The sequence below is a fragment of the Heterodontus francisci genome, chromosome 2, assembly GCF_036365525.1.
Source record: "Heterodontus francisci isolate sHetFra1 chromosome 2, sHetFra1.hap1, whole genome shotgun sequence".
Classification (NCBI taxonomy): domain Eukaryota; kingdom Metazoa; phylum Chordata; class Chondrichthyes; order Heterodontiformes; family Heterodontidae; genus Heterodontus; species Heterodontus francisci.
The window spans coordinates 106,986,631-107,008,153 of NC_090372.1; the positions used below are offsets into that span (position 1 = coordinate 106,986,631).

The following is a 21,523-nucleotide window of genomic DNA, read 5'->3' on the forward strand; positions in this document are numbered from 1 at the left end:
GTGGTTGCAAATAGGCCGATATCTGTAATAAAGCAAAATGATCTTGAGCAAAATCTAGGTGACAAATTGCAACTACTGGAACATAACTGGATTCATAGCAGGTATTAAATATGATTCATTGGTAGAAAATATACAACATGTTTACAATCATCTATCTGGTTAATAAATGACATTGTTTCGAATGAAAAAAGCTTTCAGAGCCACATATATGGCATAATCAAACTAAAAGACTGAGATAATGTTTAATGTCATTATCTAATCTGTGCCATTTGGAAAACATTTGCTGGGCAATCTGTCACAAGTGCTTTTATGAGTTCCGAAGATCTTTATTTCACAGATAATATATTTCAACCTCTCTTAACACGGAAATGGATTACAACATAGCAATTGGGATACATTTTATTTCTCTCCTTATGTTGATTAAACAGCAACATTAAGTACAATTCTGAGCAGCTCGGTGCAGACATTTTATTTTGTTCAATATTAAATATTAATTCAAGGAACTACTAACATTTAGTTTCTTACACAAATTTGTTTAAGCTCATCAAAAAACTGAAAAAAAATTTCAAGGTCAACCTTTCTCCAAGAACTACTACAATAACAACTTGCAATTTTTTATTCTATCACGCATTGTGGGTGTCGCTGGCTAGGCCAGCATTTATTGCCCATCCCTAATTGCCCTTGAAAAGGTGGTGGTGAACTACCTTCTTGAATTGCTGCAGTCCTGGAGATATAGATACACCAACAGTGCTGTTAGGAAGGAACTCCAGGATTTTGACCCAGTGGCAGTGAAGGAAAGGTGATATAGTTCCAAGTCAGGATGTGTGTGGCTTGGAGGGGCACTTGCAGGTGGTGGTGTTCCCATGTATCTGCTGCCCTTGTTCTTCTAGGTGGACGAGGTCGTGGGTTTGGATGGTGCTGTCGAAAGAGCTGAGGTGAGTTGCTGCAGTCATCTTGTAGATGGCACTCAGTGCTGTCACTGTGCGTAGGTGGTGAAGGCAGTAAAGCTTGAAGGTGGATGGGAAGCACCTTTAATAGTAATAAAACACAGGAGCGTTATCAGACATTTACTGCTTTGTGGAAATTGTTGGAAGCCTTCTAACCTCATATCATGATGTCATACTTATTGCTAGTTCTGACTAAAATACACATAAACTTATCACCTGTGACATTAGATCTTGTGATTTAAATATGAAAGCTGTTATCTTTTCTCAGAATTTTAGCATACATCTTTTCAGTATCCAGCCATTGCAATTTTAAAGTATAAAATGAAAAAAATTATCATTCACTCCCTTAAGCCTCCTCCTAAAATTTTTTGCAATTATATGGTTTTTTCAATCTCACAAAGCAGATGAATCACCAGAAGACAAACTTTGCAGAAGATAAAATGCAAAAGATAACTGAAAATATCTCTAGGATATCAATGCATCATCATTTGCAACCAGATGCACACCACAGTTAAACATCATATTGTTCTAACAGGACTGGAACAATCATGCTTCTGAATATTTGACCTTCAACTTCTCTTTATAACCTGTCTAACCCATATATTTGTCCAATTTCTTTTCAAAGGACTTTATCAAAAAACCATTAATCATTTTGTTAAATATACTTTTCTTACCAATTTTCCCCATCTCCTGAAGGCATTGACTCCCAACAGTTCCATTGCACTGCTCAATCTCTTCTGCCCCAATCAAGCAACAATTATTCATATATGACCTTAACAGTGAATGTTGGCAAACGACTGTGATAGAAAAAAAAAGGATCAATCCAGTTAAGCCCATTACTATCCACACCCCACATCCAATGTCCAAATATTTGTACTTCCAGCAGGGATTGCAGGATAGCCATTAGGATCAAGGAATCTGGCCAATTTCCTGCTCCTTAATTGAAGAACATAGGACAATTGTAGTGTCAATATTTTATCACATCGAAGAGCAAATAACTCAGCACAAACCCTTGATCAAACCTGTATCTTTTCTGCTTTGTATAGCTTAGATATTTGCTGTAGCCTGGACTCCAGGTGCCAAAGACAGTGGAATGATCTGCTTTTCCACTCAAAGTAATGTGGTAGGATAAGTTATTTGACATTCACAAGCAAAAGATGATGTATCCAATGTAACAGCCCCTTCATAGAAACAAGCACAGACAATCTGGAGTATTGCAGCTGTTGAGACTGATTTTCCTGACCCTGCTGTGCCCCAGCACTGAACAAGAGCAACACATCCAAAATTCACAGCTCCTCTATGTGTGCAGGAGGGTGTGTATTTCCTCCCGAGTCATTGATATGGCCTGGGGCCACCCCAGCAGCACTTTTGGCCTGTAAAAGGGGGAACAAATTTATGTGCAGCCACTGGCCTTCAAGTCTTCTGGTAACCAGAAAGTATCAAGTCTTCAAGATCTGCGCTATTATTAAAGCAGAAATTCAGACTTCGTTTGAGACCCAATTCTAGTTTTTTTATTTTAGGGTGTTCCCTATGGTTACAACTCCAGGAAAAAAAGATGGGAGGGCCAAAGAAACTCCCTTGTACAACATTAGTATGGATTGGTTAGGCCTGCACGTATTGCTGGCACAGGTACAGATCTGCCCTGCAGGGAAGTCCCAGCAGTTGAGAGCAATGTAAAGCGAATGGAGACTCAGCGAAATGGATCTCCTCCTCCCTCCCTCTCCTACACCAGCATGCATGGTGAAGGTCAGGTGAATTGGCTCCATTTTGTTTCCAACTGAAGGGTGCAGAAAAGTAGTTAAACTTCAGGAAACAATGGACATTCATTAGGAGTTAGATCAGAGTGTGGAGAAGTACTGAATGGAGTGTCCCAGGACTCGGTGTTGGTACCATAACTGTTTCTAATTTAGATAAATAACTTGAATGCATAAAGCTAATATAAGGTGGTCAGATTTGCAGATGACACTAAACTAGGAGAGGGAGTGGAATAATACGACATAGCTCAGAAACGATAGAATGAGTTGGACAAGATATGCAAGTGGCAAATGAAATCGATACAACTAACATAACACGTTGCACAAATGAAGAAAAACAGATAGTATTCAAACTCCATGAATGGTGTTGAAATGGCAAAAGATGAAACTGAAAGACACCTAGGAGTCTTAGTAGACTTTGTCACTCAATTTGTCCAAACAATGCAGAACAACAAAAAAAGCCAATTAGCCTACATAGTTAAAACAGTAGAAAAAAAGTCAGAGAATTGAACGATCAAACTTTCCAGTTCTCTAGGCAGGCTGTACTTTGAATTCGGTGTCCAATTTTAATTGGCAACAAGCAAGACAGAGATATTCAAGCACTGAAGGCAGAGGAGGGAAGAGACTCAAGAATGATCCCCAGTAGCAGGCCAATCTGCTGAATAATATATGGTCTGATCTGTACTAAGTGATGCCTTGTCTTTTTTTTGCATCTCAATAAATTACTTTTGTTATTGTACAATTGTGGCTATTTAAACTTGGTAACAGGTCAGCCCTGGTCTGGAGAAGCATGCTAGCGAACTTTTGTTAAAAATAATTTTATAGCTGAGAAAATATCCAGTTTAGGAATGCAGAAGCTTTCGGATGAAACAGAGATTGGACTCTGACATTAAATTATCAAGTGGTAAAAATCAGACTATGATGCACAAGAAATAAAAATAGTCACAAAAAAAACTGGGAATTTTTATAGCCCCAGATATACATATCTAACCTACACAGAGCAACAATCAACAAAGCAAATAGGATGTTGAGCCACACAGCCAAAAATACAGGATATACATTAGAAGAGGTAATGGTCAAACTTCATGCTCTAACCAGCCCTTACCTTGAAAACTACATCCAGTTCTAGCTGCCAAGAAATGAGAGACATTCAAGTGCTGGAGGCATTACAAAGATTTGCCACAAAGCTGATTCCGCATGTCAAGGGTCTGAGGTCTGAGAAAAGAACGGAGAAATTTTGGCATAGAAAGGAGACATCCGAGAGATGATATTAAAGAGATGTTTAAAATAGTTAAGGGTATAGAAAAAGAAAATTAACCTAGAATATTACTTTCAATTAAACTGTCGGAGTAGAACAGAGAAATAGAGGTTCAAACTAACAAAAGCTAACTTTATAAGTGATATCAGAACATTTTCCTTCACACTAAATCAACATTTGGAAATTACTTCCAGACAGAATAATGGAGGAAAAAACCCTTTAATCATTTCAAGAACAATTGGTTCCCTCTGCATGGATAAATTAAGATGGTCTTCCTTATTGGCATTATCTTGCAAGTTTATGATCTTGTGAGACATCCTAAAGTACTTCACAGACAAGGAATTACTTTTGAAGAGTAGTCACTGTTATTATATAAAAAAATGCAGCAGCCAATTTATACACAGAAAGGTCCCATTAAGAGCAATGAGATAACTGACTGGATAATTTTGGTGGTGTTGAGGGATAAATATTGACCAGTACCATTGGGACAGGTCCTCTGTTCTTCTTCATATCGTGCATTTGGATCTTCTACATCCACCTGGAAGGGAAGATGGGGCCTCAATTTAACAACTCATCTAAAAGATGACAGCTCAAACAATGCAGCACTCTCTCAGTACTGCATTGAAATGTTAGACCAGATTATGTGCTCAAGACCTGGACTGGATCTTGAATCCAGACCCTAGTCTCAAAGGGGCAAGAATGTTACCTCTGAGCCAAACTGACACCGAGAAATAAGTACAAGTTCTATTTTTCACATACCTCTTTTCATGACCTTGTGGTGTCACAAAGCACTTCACAGCTGATGAATTACTTTTGAAATACAGGGAACTTAGTAACCAATTTATGCATGCAAGGTCCCACAAACAGCAATGATATAATGACTAGATAATCTGTTTCTAGTGCTGTTGGGAGTTTCAGGATTTTAAGCCAGTAACAATGACAAAATGGTGAAATGTTTCCAAAGCAGGGTGATGTGAGATTTGGAAGGGAACTTGCAGATGGTGATGTTCCCCATGCTCCTGTTGCCCTTGCCCTTCTAGGTGGAAGAGGTCGGAGGTTTGGAGGGATAAATGTTGGCTAGGACAGTGTTGAACTCCCCAGCTCTTAAAAAAAAATGCCATGGGACCTTTACTTAGCAGATGGGCCTCAATTTAATGCCTGATCCAAAAGGCAGCATCTCTGACAGTGCAGCACTCCCTCACATGTCAATGTATATTATGTATACAAGTCTCTGGAATGAGGCTTGAACCCACAACCTTTTGACTCAGAGACAAGAGTGTTACCATTGAGCCAAATCTGACACCTAAAATAAAATATTTAACAGAACTGATGAAAACAAAATTGTTAAGAAATCTGAAATAAAACTAAACATCTTTAGAAATACACAGCGTGAATAAACATCTTTGTTCCCATGAAGGCTCATACTCAAAACATCAATTTGATGAAAATTGGTAGCTTGCCCAAGCTAAATATCATATTCCTGATCTACTATGTTCCAATAAAAATGATTCATTATCAATCTATACGATTACAAAAAGTCTGACAGTAAAAGGTAAGAAGTAAAAGGAGCCAAGTTGTTGGGGCATTATTAACCAGGGTAACAGAAAGAATGAGCTTTTGTCATTTTTATGCAATTTTCATGAATAAAGTGCATGTATTGGTAGATTATTGCACTTACATATCCTGAAAGAAAATATCCTTAGGGCTTCAAAATCTAGTGACATTTATTATTGTGCTTACTTGTGACACCAAACAGTGACAGGTGCTTTAAAGGGTTCTTTGGAGAATGCTGAAATAGGCACAGATGACAGCTGTGGCCTTATCCAAGAGGGATGCAAGTCTTGAACAGTGACAGGAAAGTAGGAAGACAGGGGAGTGGTGATAACTTGGGTAGAGATTGAGAAAAAACATCTAAGAGGGAAGAAATAAAAGATGGCATCGCTGAGTAACAGGAAGGGGAGGAAACAGGAGAGAAAAGGGCCAAGAGGGAAAAAAAAGGAGATAAAAGTGATGAGCTCTGGTCCAGAATGACAGCCAAAATGCACATGCAAATGAACACAGATGCAAATGAACACAGAGGCAATTCAGCTGGCAAAGGCTTGGCAAAGGTTAGGAAATCTTTGTCAAGCTTTGATTGGAAGATTTTTGCCCAAGACTAGGATCCAATGTAAAAGGTCGGATGAAGTTGACTTACACATGCAATAGGAATGAAGGCAGGCAAATTTTCCAAGTGTCTTTGGTACGGCTCATACTAGAATACAAGTTCATTCAATGTCCAGGTTTCTGGGTGTTCCCCCACCCTTAAGATTGTGCACTCAAGTACCTGGACTGTGGTTTGAGCCCATAATCTTCATGACTTGAAGGTGATAGTGCTACCACTGAGCGGAAATGTTAGTTATAGGTTTAACCTATTTTTGAACCATATATAACAATATAAATTTAAACAAACTGCACTTAATTACATGTTTTTTTCTATTGATCATAAGACATTGCCAAAGTAACCTTAACATATGTACAATAAGACATTTATGGTACTGTATCAATTTGTTCAATTAAAATCCAAGATTGGAATAAATTAGGATAGAAGCACTCTTGCCTGAGTCAGGTGGTTGTGGATTCAGGTTCCACATCAGAGTACTGAGGGAGTGCTCCACTTTTGAATTAGATGGTCGTAAAAGATCCCATGGCACTATTTGAAAAAGAGCAGAGGAGTTTTCCTTAGTGTCCTGGCCAATATTTATCCCTCAGTCAATAGTTATCCTGTAGTGTTTGAGTGATCTGGATTTGATTGTATTAGTCTGTCAACTTATCTGTGTTCACTGTGCTTGATTGCTTAAGCCTATGGGTGGAGCTGAAGAATTTGAAACAAACTAAAAGACACAGAGCTAGAATGTTCTACTAGACACAGACTGTTCTGAAAACATTATACTGCGATCTTGTAAGTGTTGAGATGTTTTAAAGTGCTGTAAATAAACAGTTGGTGATTTAATACAAGTGTGATATCTACATTGCTCGTAGATAAATCATATATATAAAAATCTCCAGGAACCTGGCGTAAATGTAACAACGAGGATGATTCAGCAGGAATTAATGTTATCCACTGCAGAACCATTTCTTTCAATGCTGGGAAATCCTCCCTTGTGCTGGGAGCGATGGATTTCGGGGTTCAAGACCTACTTGCTCAGATATAGCAGTGAACCATAAGAAAGCGATACTAGTACACTGTCTTGGAGTAGGAGGCCAGCGCATATTTCAGCAGCTCACAGAAGATACATCTACTTTTGATAGGGTGGTAAGTGCTCTCGAAAAATACTTCGGACCAAAGAAAAGTGTGATAGAACAATACGCATTCTGCCAGAGATCCCAAGGACATGGTGAGCCCATTAAACAATACGGGACAGCATTGCAGCAATTGGTGGCTACATTTAAATTTGGCACACTAACCAACAAACTAATTCATGACCAATTAATTGAAAAGACTTCAATTCCACAAATTAGGGAACGTCTCCTCATGGAGGATGATGATTTAACCTTGGAAAAAGCCATAACCTTGGCAATACAAATTGAATCGACATGTTAGATTTGATGAAGTTGCACATACATGCACCCTTAGACTCAGGATTGCAGACACAGCTTGCCCAACCAGCTTCAGTGCAAGGGTTAAGGACAAGACTACCTCAGCAACCTCATCAAAATGTGTCCCATCATGGTCAGATACCTTCAAAATTGTGGAAATCTCTTTCAAGTCACAATAGTATGTCCAGCTCGAGAGAAAAAGTGTAATTCATGTTTAAAGTGGAACCATTTTGCAAAGATATGCAGGTTGAAGAAAAAGACTTCATTGGTTCAACACCTGGCCATGTCTCATCTTGACAGTGAGGTACAACATGTATTTGCCATCACAAAAAGTAAAGCACCAGGTCATTTTAAGGAGTGCTCAGTCGAGATCACAGGCATCACACTGTCACTTCTTATCTATGTTGGCGTGAAAGTATCTATTTTGAGTGACAAACTCTACCATTGGTATTTTTCGCAATTCTCTCTCACTCCCACAACAGACGCTCTTCAAGCTTATGACAACACTATCGTTCCGGTTTTGGGGACGATCACAGTTCCAGTATGCTACAAAAACATCACCCTAGACAGGTTCACATTCTATATAGCTAAAGTCGGAAGCCTTATGGGGGTAAACTTTTTCGATAGGCTTGGATTCAAACTTGAAGACCCCACCGGAGCACACAGGTTGGAGATGGGATTGGGATGGTAATGATTAGTACAGGGGGTCAGGTTCCGGGGCCGTGTTGAGCGGGGGGAGTGGGGGGAGAGGGATTCTAAGGGTTCTGTCAGTGCTCCTCGCGTTGACACATCAATTTGACCAGTTTTACAAAATTTGAGATTGTTGCCATTTGCAATCCATGCTGAAGTATCACAAGAGCTAAAATGACTAGAAGCAAATGGTATCACTGAGCGAATTGCTCTTAGATAAATCAGATATATCCAATATCTCCAGCAACCCGGCATAAACATAACATTTCCCTGAACCATTGTCATTAAAACAGATTATCTAGTCATAATCTCATTGCTGTTCGCAGGACCTTGCTGTGTACAAATTAGTTGTCATGTTTCCTACATTATATAGTAACTACATTTCAAAGTAATTCATTGCTAAAGCGCTTTGGGATGTCCCGAGGTTGTGAAGGGCGCTGTATAAATGCAAGTTCTTTCTTTTTCTAAGTAACTTTTATTGAACACAATTGATATGTTTGTAATTTTTGATGTCTTGCCAATAATTAGTTTTATACAGTGTTAAAGGTCTATGCACTATATTTAGATCGACATTTTACAATGTAGTTGAAAATATCTTGGTACTGCATTAAATTAAAAGCAATCTATTGTACTCCATGGGAATGTTGCAATGTTTAAAACAATAACTGTTCTGGTTAATTGGGGTCTTCCCACTGTCTAAATGTACAATATGTACTGTACTTACCGGTTTATGGAGTAGGGGTGGAGACCGAAACAAATTTAAAACAATCTGTACTCAAAAAGGGTTTGCCTCTCTCAGACACTATGTACTGATGCATCAGAGGCAGTGGGAAAGGAAGCCCATTGCTAGACATCAAAACTCCACCAAAATAATTTAATCCCTGGCTAATTGCATCATAGACTCATAGGAAATGAGCTGTGAAATGTAAAATACCCCATTGCACAGATTATAACAACAAAATTTATGGGAAGAAGAACAGACAATATTCCTTACGTGGGGATTTTCATTTCTCCTCCTGTCACCACCTTATTTGATGTGTCCCAGACTTAATTCCTTACAATGTGACCTCTGTCGCTATTGTATGCTAATTAAGGCTGGCTGCTTGCATCCAAAAATAGCTTTTCTTTAAATGCTGTTTAACAATGAACCAGATCAATAGTGATAAATACTGACAAAGGACAATTGCACTGTAGTAACGATAAAATATTACTAGTTTCACTTTTACTTTTTTTTTTAAAAAGGCTTCATTTTCATATCTTTTTTTTTGCTTTTCTGCTCCTGCTAGTTTCCAGTAACCACAGTGCAATACTTCAGGGGATTAAGCTTGTATCATTGGACTCAGGCCAACAGTTCAGTCAAAAAGCACTTACAAATATCTAGCTACAAGATCAGAGTGAAAGCTTTTTTTTTATCTTAGTTTATTTAAAGCCATGTTCAACAGAAGTAATTTTATTTTGCCAGAAATCAAGTAATTTGTTTTCTTCTTATTTCGCATTAATTATTGCTGTCTACATTTAGTCAATACTTGCATAATCATCTATTTTTATAGACCATAGGGCACTTTTACAGCAATATAAAGACCAGTGTCGTGATGATCAGGTGGTGATCCATGGCTTCCAGGTACCATTGTTCCCTCATGTTCAACATGTGAAACAGAATTCCATTGAAGGCACAAACTTTTCCTCCTTTATATTATAGTGTGCTGTTACGACCAGGTGAGAAGGGGTCTAGGGGTTCCCTCTCGGCCTTTGCCTGGTTTAACCGTAAAAGGGTTTAATTTTTAAACACCGTGTTTTTAGCTCCCCCTTAGTGAATGCTTGTTCACTGCTCCAATTGTAATTAGATTTAAACAAGAAAGGTAGAAGTTTATTAGTCTTAAACTCTAATCTGGTTAATACTACGACTATGTGACGTGATCACGCTAGCATGCATATGCGATAAACACACGCAGATAGAGACAGAAAAAGTAGAAAGAATAAAGGGGAAAGGTTTGAGGCAATATCTGGTAGTTACAGTCCTTTAAGTTCAATGTGGAGTCTTTGGTTGCCAGTAAGTCTTGCACTTCGTTGGGGCCCAGTTCACGCTTCAACTTGTTCCGATGTAGGAGTCTTTTCTCCTGAGGTTTACATGTCTTCCGTGGATCCATTGGCCTTGGAGAAAGCGAGAGAGACAGCCACACGAGAGACTTGCTTGTTTTAGCTTCAGTTGCACACTGCCTTCTGAATTCAAACTGGTGGGATTAATAAATGATCTCACTGTTAAGGATCATCGAGGGAAAAGTGATCACAGCACGCTAGAATTTCAAAATCAGTTTGAGGGCGAGAAGCTGGAGTCCCACACGAGCATTCTAGAGTTAAACAAAGGTAATTATATAGGCATGAAGACAGATTTAGCCCTAGTGAACTGGGCAGGAAGACTACAAGGTAAGACAGTTGATGAGCAGTGGCAGATGTTTAAGGAGATACTCAATTTATCCCAATTAAAATATATTCCAGAGAGAGAGAAAGATTCTAGGAGGAGGAAAAAACATCTATGGCTAAGCAAGGAAGTTAAGGATAACAAAGACAAAAATTAAGGTATACCATAGTGCAAAGGCAGTGGCAGGCTGGAAGATGGGGAAACTTTTAAAGATCAACAAAGGGTTACTAAAAAAGTAATAAAAAGAGCAAAGGTAAATTATGAAAGAAAACTAGCGCAAAATATAAAAATGGATAGCAAAAGCTTCTATAAGTATATAAAAGGGAAGACAGTAGCTAAAGTGAATGTTAGTCCGTTGGAGGATGAGACTGAGGAGTTAATAGAAGGGAACACAGAAATGGCAGAGACACTAAATCAGTATTTTGCTTCAGTTTTCACGGTGGAGGACACTAGTACCTTCCCAATAGTACCAAGTAATGCAGAGGTTATAGAAAGGGAGGAACTTAGAACAATCATCATCACTAGGGAAAAAGTACTGTGCAAACTATTGGGGTTGAAGGCAGACAAGTCCCCAGGGCCAGATGGCCTACATCCTAGGATCTTAAAGGAAGTGGCAGTGGAGATAGTGGATCCATTGGTTATAATATTTCAATATTCTCTGGATATAGGAAAGGCTCCAGTGGATTGGAAAAAAGCTAATGTAATGCCCTTATTCAAAAAGGGAGGGAGGCAGAAAGTAGGAAACTATAGACCAGTTAGTTTAACATCTGTTGTTGGGAAATTGTTAGAATCATTATTAAGAAAGTAACAACAGGACATTTAGGAAGACAAAATGCAATCCATCAGAGTCAGCATGGTTTTATGAAGGGTAAATCGTGTTTGACTAATTTGCTAGAGTTCTTCGAAGCTGTAACAAGCAAAGTGGATAATGGGGATCCTGTAGATGTAGTTTATCTGGACTTCCAGAAGGCATTTGATAAGGTGCCGCACAAAAGGTTAATACACAAGGTAAGTTCACATGGGGCTAGGGGCAATTTATTAACTTGGATAGAGGATTGGGTAACCAACAGAAAACAGAGAGTCATGATAAATGGGTCTTTTTCTGGTTGGCAAAATGTAACTTGTGGGGTGCCACAGGGTTCAGTCCTCGGGCCCCAACTATTTACAATCTATATAAATGACTTGGATGCAGGGATAGAAGATACTATAGCCAAATTTGCAGATGACACTAAAATAGGTGGGACAGTAAGCTGCAATAAAGAAATAAGAAATCTACAAATGGATATGGATAGATTAGATAAATGGGCCAAAATTTGGCAGATGGATTTTAACATGGATAAGTGTGAGGTTATCCATTTTGGTCGGAAGAATAGAAAGGCAAATTATCTAAATGGAGAGAAACTTCAGAGTGCTTCGGTGCAGAGGGATCTGTGTGTCCTCGTGCATGAATCGCAGAAAACTAGTTTGCAGGGACAGCAGGTGATAAGGAAGGCAAATGGAATTTTGGCATTTATTGCTAAAGGAATAGAGTATAAAAGTAGGGAAGTGTTGCTGCAACTGTACAAGGTATTAGTGAGACCGCACATGGAGTATTGCGTACAGTTTTGGTCCCCTTACTTGAGAAAGGATGTAGTTGCATCGGAGGCAGTTCAGAGGAGGTTCACTAGATTGATTCTAGAGATGGGGGGCTTGCCTTATGAAGAGAGATTCAGCAGTTTAGAAGAATGAGAGGAGATCTAATTGAAGTATATAAGATGATTAAGGGGATTGAAAAAGTAGACATAGAGAGGATGTTTCCTCTTGTGGGGCAATCTAGAACGAGAGGTCATAGTTTTAGGATAAGGGGTAGCAGATTTAAAACAGAGATGAGGAGAAATTACTTCTCTCAAAAGGTCGTGGATCTGTGGAATTCACTACCCCAGAGTGCGGTGGATGCCGGGACATTGGGTAAATTTAAGGAAGAGATAGACAGATTTTTAATTAGAAATGGGTTGAAGGGTTATGGAGAATGGGCAGGAAATTGGAGTTGAGGCCAAGATGAGATTAGCCATGATCGTATTGAATGGCGGAGCAGGCTCGAGAGGCTGAATTGCCCACTCCTGCTCCTAGTTCCTATGTTCTTATGTCCTGTGGCTAGTTCAAAAAACCTGAACCAGCCAGGTAGTCATGTGACCAGCTGGTTTAATCAGTCCTGGCTCTGTGGATTGTAACTTCTTCGCAGGGCCTGGAATGCGTTTCTTTACACCTTCACGGTATGGTGATCAAAATTCACTTGGGTTAATTGGAGCAGGGAATAGCTCTTTATCTCCACAAGCAGCATCTCTTAGTATGCAAATGTCCTTCCAGCCCAGTGTTTGGTGATCTTCAAACAAGTAATTTCTTCACTCCAGCGACAGTTTAAAATCAATGTTCATATGACAAAATTAATATGCCTCATTCTTGGCAGGTGGGGGGTCTACATGACAGTGCCGTTTGTGGTGGAGTAGTTTGCACTTGCCATTTCTGCCATACTATCAATCAACAAAACCTTTTGACAATTATTCCCACCATTCAAGTGCCCTAACTCATGATACAACTAGAAAATTAAAATTAAAAAGATCAGAATGATCCCAAGTTTGATCTCTATGCTAAACTGGCTAATCTCAGCCAAGGTGTTGTTACAGGCTGTATAGCTGACATCAGTACTCCCAAGGTAGGGAAGGGGAAGTATATTTTTAAAAATCTGCCAGGGTTCCTGCTTCTTATCAATATCGATTGATCCTTGCAGAAAAGTACCTGTGTGTACATCAGGTGTGATGCTCCAGTAGTAAAGATGTCTACCAACAGTCTCCTGGTCAATCTCATATAGGGCATTTGCCACTTGGACAAGGTTTCAGAGCATTGATGGGGAACCATATGCCAGCATGTAGCCTTCAAAAGAAGGGGAGAGAGATGGGGGAGAGGGCAGAATATTGGCAAAAACAACCAATGCAAATTTCTCTAACTTGTGTGAACTATAGTGCAATATATGAGGAGTAACGAGTAAGTTGCTATTTTATCCTTATAATCAAGGTTGTGCATTACTGGGTCACACTACCTGACTGCTCTAGGCTGAAAATAGATTCTTAAATCTGTCGGTTTAGAATATTTGCAAAATTGCTGATAGCATGGAACGCAAACATAAACTTGATGGACAAGTTAGTACAGAGTCATACCTTAATGTGTATTATTGATTTCTGACTTCCTGTTTAGTGCTTCAAAACTGGGATAAAATTTGAAGGACGGTGTAACAGCCTCCCAATGCTTCATCACTGATATGTATCTTACTACTTCTAAAATGTACTTTACTCCATTACAAAGAATTATTTCTTTCAGTCTGTTACATATTGGGATTATTCTGCAAACATAAAACTGAGTTTGTATTGTAAAAGCATCACTTACTGGTTATAAAACTTGACAGCCAGTTCATCTAAAAATTCTGTCAAATGCAGTCCAAGTAAACATACTCATTACTCTCAGCACAGTGATTTATCACGGTCACTAAAAATTTGAGAATGAGGTTAATTGATGATTCTCCTTTAAGAAATCCAAACTTTCCGACATAGACATTTCTTCAATGCTGCTTCTTTTAACATTATTTCTGGGTGAGGGTCAGTCACACACTTTATTGGTCATTCTTCTAACTCAATAGATAATATTAATGTTCAAACTGTTCACTCCATCCTCAAATTATAATAGTGTCTGGTCAGCTGTTCTTTCATCCTGTATATTAACAAAACGACCATGACCAGTCACAGCAACTTGAATTTATATAGCCCATTTAATATAGAAAAATGTTCCAAAGGGTCACAGAGGTGTGATTAAAAAGAATACCTAGCAAAGGATAGATTTGGAACTTTCAAATTCAACAGGGATGTTAAACAGTTGATATCACATCAGCTGTTCATTATTCACCCTGCTCGGTTTTCCTTTCCATTGAACTATATGACTGACCCTATATTGTCCGTTTAACAGGCCCTCCAAAGTTGAAAGTTCCGCCCATTAAGGATGACCAAAAGGTTTTGAGGAGGGTCTTAAATAGGAGGGAGGTGGAGGAATTTAAATCCAGTGCATAGGGCCCAGGCATTGAAAGCACAGCTGTCAGTAGTGGGACAAAAGGGAGAGAATTGCAAAATTGGAGGAATGGAGAGTTCAAGGTGGAAGGGTCGGTGAGGGTTAAAGGTAGGGAGGAGTAAGGCAATGGAGAGATTTAAACAGAGGAGAAGAATTTAAACTTAAGGCTACAGGGGATCAGGAGTCAATATACATCAACAAAGGTAGGGATGATGGACAAGCAGGACTCGGTGCAGCAAAGGATAGAGTAGCTGACTTTAAGATGAACTGAAGTTTATGGAGAGTGAAGAATAGGAAGCCAGCCGAGAGAGTACTGGAATACAAAAGCAAAATACTGTAGATGCTGGAAATCTGAAATGAAAACTAAAAATACTGGAAATACTCAGCAGGTCTGCCAGCAGTTAACATTTCAGGTCAATGACTTTTCATCAGAACATATTGGAATAGTTCGGGCTAATTTTCACAGTCACTAGTAAACAAAGTAATATCAGTAAAGTACTGGCTGTAAACTGACAGAGCAGGTTGCACTTCCCATACAGAAACCACGAGCGCTTCACTTCCATTGCATGCTGCCTCCCCTCCAATATATTGGCCTAATATTGATCAGGAGCATGAGTGTTTTAGAAGCTGATTCATTCAAGGGCATCACAAATGAGCCCAAATGTGTCCTTGCTTGATTTTGTAACAGTTGTTACAGGATAGTATCCCAGAGTCCTGATCCTGGCTGATTATTTTTGTTCTCCTTAGTCCTGGATGCTGCAACCAATATCTACCACCCATTTGGCTAAGATCATCCAACTTAGCAAAAACCAGGGATCAAAATGGGCTTGCCCATGATTTTATTTGCTGCAATTTAAATGCAACCGATTTGGAGTGCTCAGTTTAATCTATTGTTCTTCCAACTTTTCTATACCGTTCAGTCCCTCTTCTTTCCCCTCACCCACCCAACATATTTTATGCATTTTTTTATGCACAAATGTTCTTCTTCTTTTGGGACTCCTTATCTCGAGAGACAATGGATACGCACCTGGAGGTGGTCAGTGGTTTGTGAAGCAGTGCCTGGAGTGGCTATAAAGGCCAATTCTAGAGTGACAGGCTCTTCCACAGGTGCTGCAGAGAAATTTGTTTGTCAGGGCTGTTGCACAGTTGGCTCTCCCCTTGCGCCTCTGTCTTTTTTCCTGCCAACTACTAAGCCTCTTCGACTCGCCACATTTTAGCCCTGTCTTTATGGCTGCCCGCCAGCTCTGGCGAACGCTGGCAACTGACCCCCACGACTTGTGATCAATGTCACAGGATTTCATGTCGTGTTTGCAGACGTCTTTAAAGCGGAGACATGGACGACACAAATGTGAAAACATAAAAAAAGATAGAAACAAACTATCCCTATATTTCTTACTGTTTTCTAACTCGTACATAGGAAAACATTGCTAAAGCTATATCATTAAGAAATAAATTCATTGATCCTGCACTCTCAGCAGGGAGCACAAGTTGAAGGGAGCACAAGTCTGTAATGATAGTTTTCTGATGAATACTCCTTTCAAGTATAACACATCTGAGAGCTTGGAATCAATGATTCTTTTTATATTTACCAATTACACCTAATATTTAATTCCTTGTTCTTCCTGGTTCATATTTTTCTCCTCTACCCTTTCCTGCCTCCAACCCTTTTCTTCACCTTTCATTTCTTTCCAGTATATTTTTCTGTTTCTTTCCATATTGTAATGAAAGTGCTTACATTTTAAAAATATTTTTTGAGGACTCATGTTTAAAAATTGTGGAAATTGATTCATTAGAAAGACTTAAGAGATTCCATAGATGCTGGACTTGTTTTTTTTTATAAAGGTCACTGAAAGGACTTCAGACTTTGTTTAAAAACAAACCCTTACTGAAATCACATGTCTTAAGCTAATTAAACAGCAGGAGCCTTGATGACTATGGGAGATGTTTAACAGAGAAGTGACATGTCAAGATTTATGGTGGTCAAGAGTTGGTTTCATTTTGGATATTGTTTTGGTTCAGTTGGGGTAAGCCTGCTAGAGAGAAGCCACCAGCTCATCCTTCTTCCACTTCTTTGAGAAACACTTTGAATCCAGTTTGATAGCTGAAACTCCTGATGCAGTGATTCTCCTGGAAAGCCTGTCAGACTAATCCTCGATGTCGCCTGAAAAGAACTGCTCCATAAAGATCCCAGTGACAGCCGTCTACATGTATTTGGACACGAGAATAAAGGGCCAGCTTGGAACACACCATATCTTATCCTTTTCCTTCATGAATTGACAAGTATTTTTTTTGTCTTTTTTTGTAAAGAGATCTCTGCAGAGAAAACGTCTTTATTTTTTCTTTAACTGGTGTGTGTGTGTGCACGTGTGTGTGTTGGGTTAATTTAGAAGGGAACTTTCATATTTCAACCTGTGTGTTAATAAGTTTTGCATTGTTATTGCATAAGTCTTGTTTTATAATGAATTAATAATTTTGTTGTTTATTAAAGAAACCTGGTTGGTGGATTTTATTTTGAAACTAAAATAGATGAAGTTTACAATTGGCTGTATCGGTAACTGGGTAAAACATTTAAATATACATTGTGACCCATGGAGAAGTGGAACTAGAGAAAGACAGTGCACTCCTCTAGCCTCGGTTATAACAATATCCACTTCTGTGATGTACTATTGTGATTCACAGCCCACTCTTCTTGATTCAGATTTCCAGGTCTGCCTTAGAAATTTTCTTAGGTCACTCCTATGTGTGGTCCCAAGGGCAGCAATAGACAACAATAGCAACTACTTGATATATATAGCACCTTTATCATACTATAAACATCTGAAGGCAATTCACAGGCACAGAGCCACATAAGGAGATATGAGAGCAGATGGCCAAAAATTCGCTCAAAGAGGTAGTTTTTAAGGAGTGTCTTATAGAACGAAAGTGAGGTAGAGAAGTGGAGCAGTTTAGGGAGGGAATTCCAGAGCTTAGGACCTAGGCAGCTGAAGGCGCAGCCACCAATGGTGAAAAATTAAAATCAGGGATGCTCAAAAGCTCAAATTAGATGAGCACAGATATCTCGGAGGGTTGTGGGGCTGGAGGAGTGAGGCCTGGGAGTTAAAAACAAGGATGAGAATTTTAAAATCGAGTCGTTGCTTGACCAGGAGCCAGTGTAGCTCAGCGAACACAGGGACGACAGGTGAGCAGGACTTGGTGTGAGTAAGCACGCAGGCAGCAGAGTTTGGATGATCACAAGCTTACACAGGTTGGAATGTGGGAAGACAGCCATCCAGAATAGTCAAGCCTGGAGGTCACAAAGGAATGGATGAGGATTTCAGCAGCAGATGGGCTGACGCAGAGTGGAGTCAGGCAATGTTCTGGAGATGGAAATAGACAGTCTTAGTGATGGCATGGATACATGGTCAGAAGCTCATCTCAGGATCAAATATAACACCAAATCTGTGAACAGTCTAGTTCAGCTTCAGAGAGCTGCCTGGGAGAGGGATGGAGTTGGTTGCTAGGGACCAGATTTTGTAGCAGGGACTAAAGGCAATGGACTAAATTTTACCATGGGCTTCAGGGCGAAAAGTGGGTCCTGAGCCTGCACTTCCAGCAGCGGGACCGGCTTGGCCATTTCACTGTCGTAAAAAAATTCAGGGGACTGAGGGTCGGAGGGAAATCCCTCCAGGAGGCTCGTTGGGGCCTTGAGGGCTGCCTTCTTTGTTCGTGGCTCCCTCTTTGGGCTATGAAGCCTCTGGGATTTCCCTCGACAATAGCGGCCCGGATGCTGAGGGCATTTTCAAATTTAAAAGTTTAAAAAGTTGGAGAGAGGGCACTCAAAATGGAGGTGTTCTCTCTCTCTCTCTCTCTTACCTGAACTGTAGGATCTTCCAGCTTCGAGAGCCCACCCGCCATCCTTAATTGAATGGTGAGACAACCCTCTGGCTACTAATGAGCCAATTCAGGGTAAATCATCGCCGAGTGACTGTTTCTCCCCATAGTACGGGGTTGTGACCCCCATTTGACCCCAATGTTGGCTCGCAGCCCAAAGGGCAAAATCTTGCCCTTGGTTTCAGTCCCAGTAAGAGGTTTTCTTTCGTCTCAATTATTTTTTATTTTTGCACCACTCTTTTTGATTACCTGGTATCATGTACTGATTTCTCATCCAAGAGGGCAGACTGGCAATCAGCTTCAAGCCTTTTGTAAGTACTCTACCACTCTATAATCAGCTGTCAGGAGGTCTTGAAAGAATAACCCAGGGTGACTCACTTACAGGCTTTCATTTCATCCTTCACTGTAGAGATTTACCTTCTGTAGACAGCACGGATGAGATCAGAAATGCAGCATGTGGGAATAACAAGCAAACATCCATCCTATCCGTCTGCTGCACAAAGTCTTGAAATACCAACATGCAGCACCACCATGCCAGCTGCGATTTAGTATGTATGACCACTTTTCCAAAAGGTGCATTTCAGACATTTTTTGCTTCAATCTCAGTTAATAATTAAGCACCGAGTGCTGCTGGAGTGCACAGAGTGGGAAGAAGGGAGTTCGGTAAGGAAGGGAACTATAAATTAAGAAAAAATAAATTTTATTAAATTAACACAATAAAGATGGCAGGATAGGTGATGTGTCACAGCTGCAGTATGTGGGAACTCCTGGATGCTGCAGCAATCCATGGCAACCACTGTAGTGTCTGTGGCTTGAGGAGCTTTGGCTCAGTGTAATTGAGCTGGAGGCCAAGCTGCAGACACTGCGATCCTTCAGGGAGGGGGAAAGTTACTGAATACTTTGTTCCAGAAGGCAGTCACACCCTTTGGGATAGGGTTGTCTGATTTGGTTAGTGGTCAGGGACAGGAGGGTGTGACTGCAAGTCAGGCAGATCAGGGGATCGAGAAGGTGAGAGTGGAGGAGCCTCAGCCTTTGCAATTGAGCAACAAGTGTTACAACCAGGTGAGAAAGTGGTCTAGGGGTTCCCTTTCAGCCTTCACCTGGTCTTACTATAACGGGATTTAATTTTAAACACACCGTGTTTTGAGCTCCCCCTTGGTGAATCCTTGTTCACCGTTTTCCAATTATAAAGCAAAGAAATGAGCACAAACAGGCTTTCTCAGGTTTAAAGAAAAGTGAAATTTATTAAAACTTAAACTAAACTCGGATTTGGTTAATACCTACGGATACACGCCTCGCGTCCTAGCGCCCCACGCTAGCATGCATACGCGATACACACATGCAAATAGAGACAGAAAACAGAAGAAAAAAATAATTTGGAATAGTTTCAGGCAATATCTGAAGAGTTTCTTGTTACTGTGCTTCGAGCGTCTTCAATGGATTCCAAAGCCAGTGAGAAAGAGATGAGAGCAGACAGGAGAGAGGTGTTCTCAATCCAGGAGCTTTCTGGGTTCAAATGCTCTGTGGCCAATTTAAAACTCTCAGTTCAAAACTCTGCAACAGCCAGTTAGCCATGTGACTAAATTGATCTGACCACATCGTCCGTGTATTGGGAGCAGGGACTGGTTCCTTTGTTCCAACACTGTCTGCTAGTATGCAAAAAATGTCTTTCCAGCTAGGGGCCTGGCAATTCCTTGTGATAGGCCCTCTTTTCTTCCCAGCAACAATTTGAAGTTTAATGTCCATGTGGTGAAATTAATGTGCCTCATTCTTGGTAGTGGGGGCCTGCAACACACAAGTTTGCAGCTTGTATGGACAAGAATGAGGGCTATAATGTGGATGAGCAGACTGACCATGGTACAGGAAGCCATTCAAGTGGGGTGAGCACAAAGGAAAGCAGTGGTAGTAGAGGGACAGTATATTGAGGGGGATTGACACTGTTATCTGCAGCAAAGAGCAAGAGTCCAGAAGGCTGTGTTGCCTACCCAATGCCAGGGTTCGGGGCATCTGCTCAGGGCTGGATAGGAACTTACAGTGGGAGGGGGAGGATCCAGTCATCGTGGTCCATGTAGGTACCCTTGACAAAGGCAGGACAAGGAAAGAGGTTCTGCAGAGTCAGTATGAGGATCTAGTTACCAAATTAAGAAGCAGAACCTCAAAAGGAATAATCCCTGGATTATTACCTGAGCCACGTGCAAATTGGCATAGGGCAGATAAAATTAGAGAAATGAATGCGTGGCTCAAAGACAGGTGTGGTAGAAGTGGGTTCCAGTTTGTGGGGCGCTGGCACCAGTACTGGGGAAAGTAGGACATTGAGAACCATGCTGGGACCAGTGTTCTAGTGAGCCGCATAAATAGGGGAGTAGAGAGGGTTTTAAATTAAATAGTGGGGGCAAGTGATCAAATTTGGGAAGATGTGGTAAATCAAAGAGTAGAGACAAGGTATTAACATGGGAAAAGATAAACAGACCGTGACAGGAAGGGACAGTGAGTATAAATCTAACAGTATATCAGCAGACAAAGTTAGAGGTTACAAAAATAATAAAAGGACAAAACTAAAGGCTCTGTATCTGAATGCACGTAGCATTCAAAACAACAGATGAACTGATAGTACAAATAGAAATAAATAAGTACGATGTGATAGCCATTAGAGAGACATGGCTGCAGGATGACATAGGTTAGGACCTGAATATTGAAAGGTACATGGCATTTAAGAAGGACAGGAAGCTAGGAAAAGGTGGAGGGGTGGCTCTGTTAATTAATGATGGTATTAGCAAAATAGAGAGGGATGACCTATGTTCAGGAAACCAGGATGTAGAAGCAGTTTGGGTCGAGATGAGAAATGATAAAGGCAAGAAGTCACTTAGTGGGAGTGGTGTACAGGCCCCCTAACAGTAACCACTCGGAGGGATGGAGT

General features: G+C 40.2%; 1 protein-coding gene across 8 annotated transcripts in view; it reads right to left on the minus strand.

The window, feature by feature from the left end:
* Positions 1-309: 309 nt before the first annotated feature.
* Positions 310-21,523, minus strand: part of arl4aa (ADP-ribosylation factor-like 4aa) — a 100,678-nt gene continuing 79,464 nt past the window's right edge. For 4 of the 8 annotated variants that reach the window (XR_010968665.1, XR_010968666.1, XR_010968664.1 and 1 more), the window contains exons 3-5: positions 3,807-3,916; positions 1,622-1,744; positions 310-1,029 (exon numbers count right to left, since the gene is read on the minus strand). Coding sequence is in view for 2 of the 8 variants with exons in the window: in XM_068009472.1 (XP_067865573.1) it covers positions 754-1,029 (276 nt within the window). In the remaining 6 variants the exon portion in view is untranslated. Of the gene's footprint in view, positions 1,030-1,621; positions 1,745-3,806; positions 3,917-4,439; positions 4,498-21,523 lie in introns of all 8 variants that reach the window. The other 4 variants (XR_010968657.1, XM_068009501.1, XR_010968662.1 and 1 more) reach the window with 4 other exon arrangements.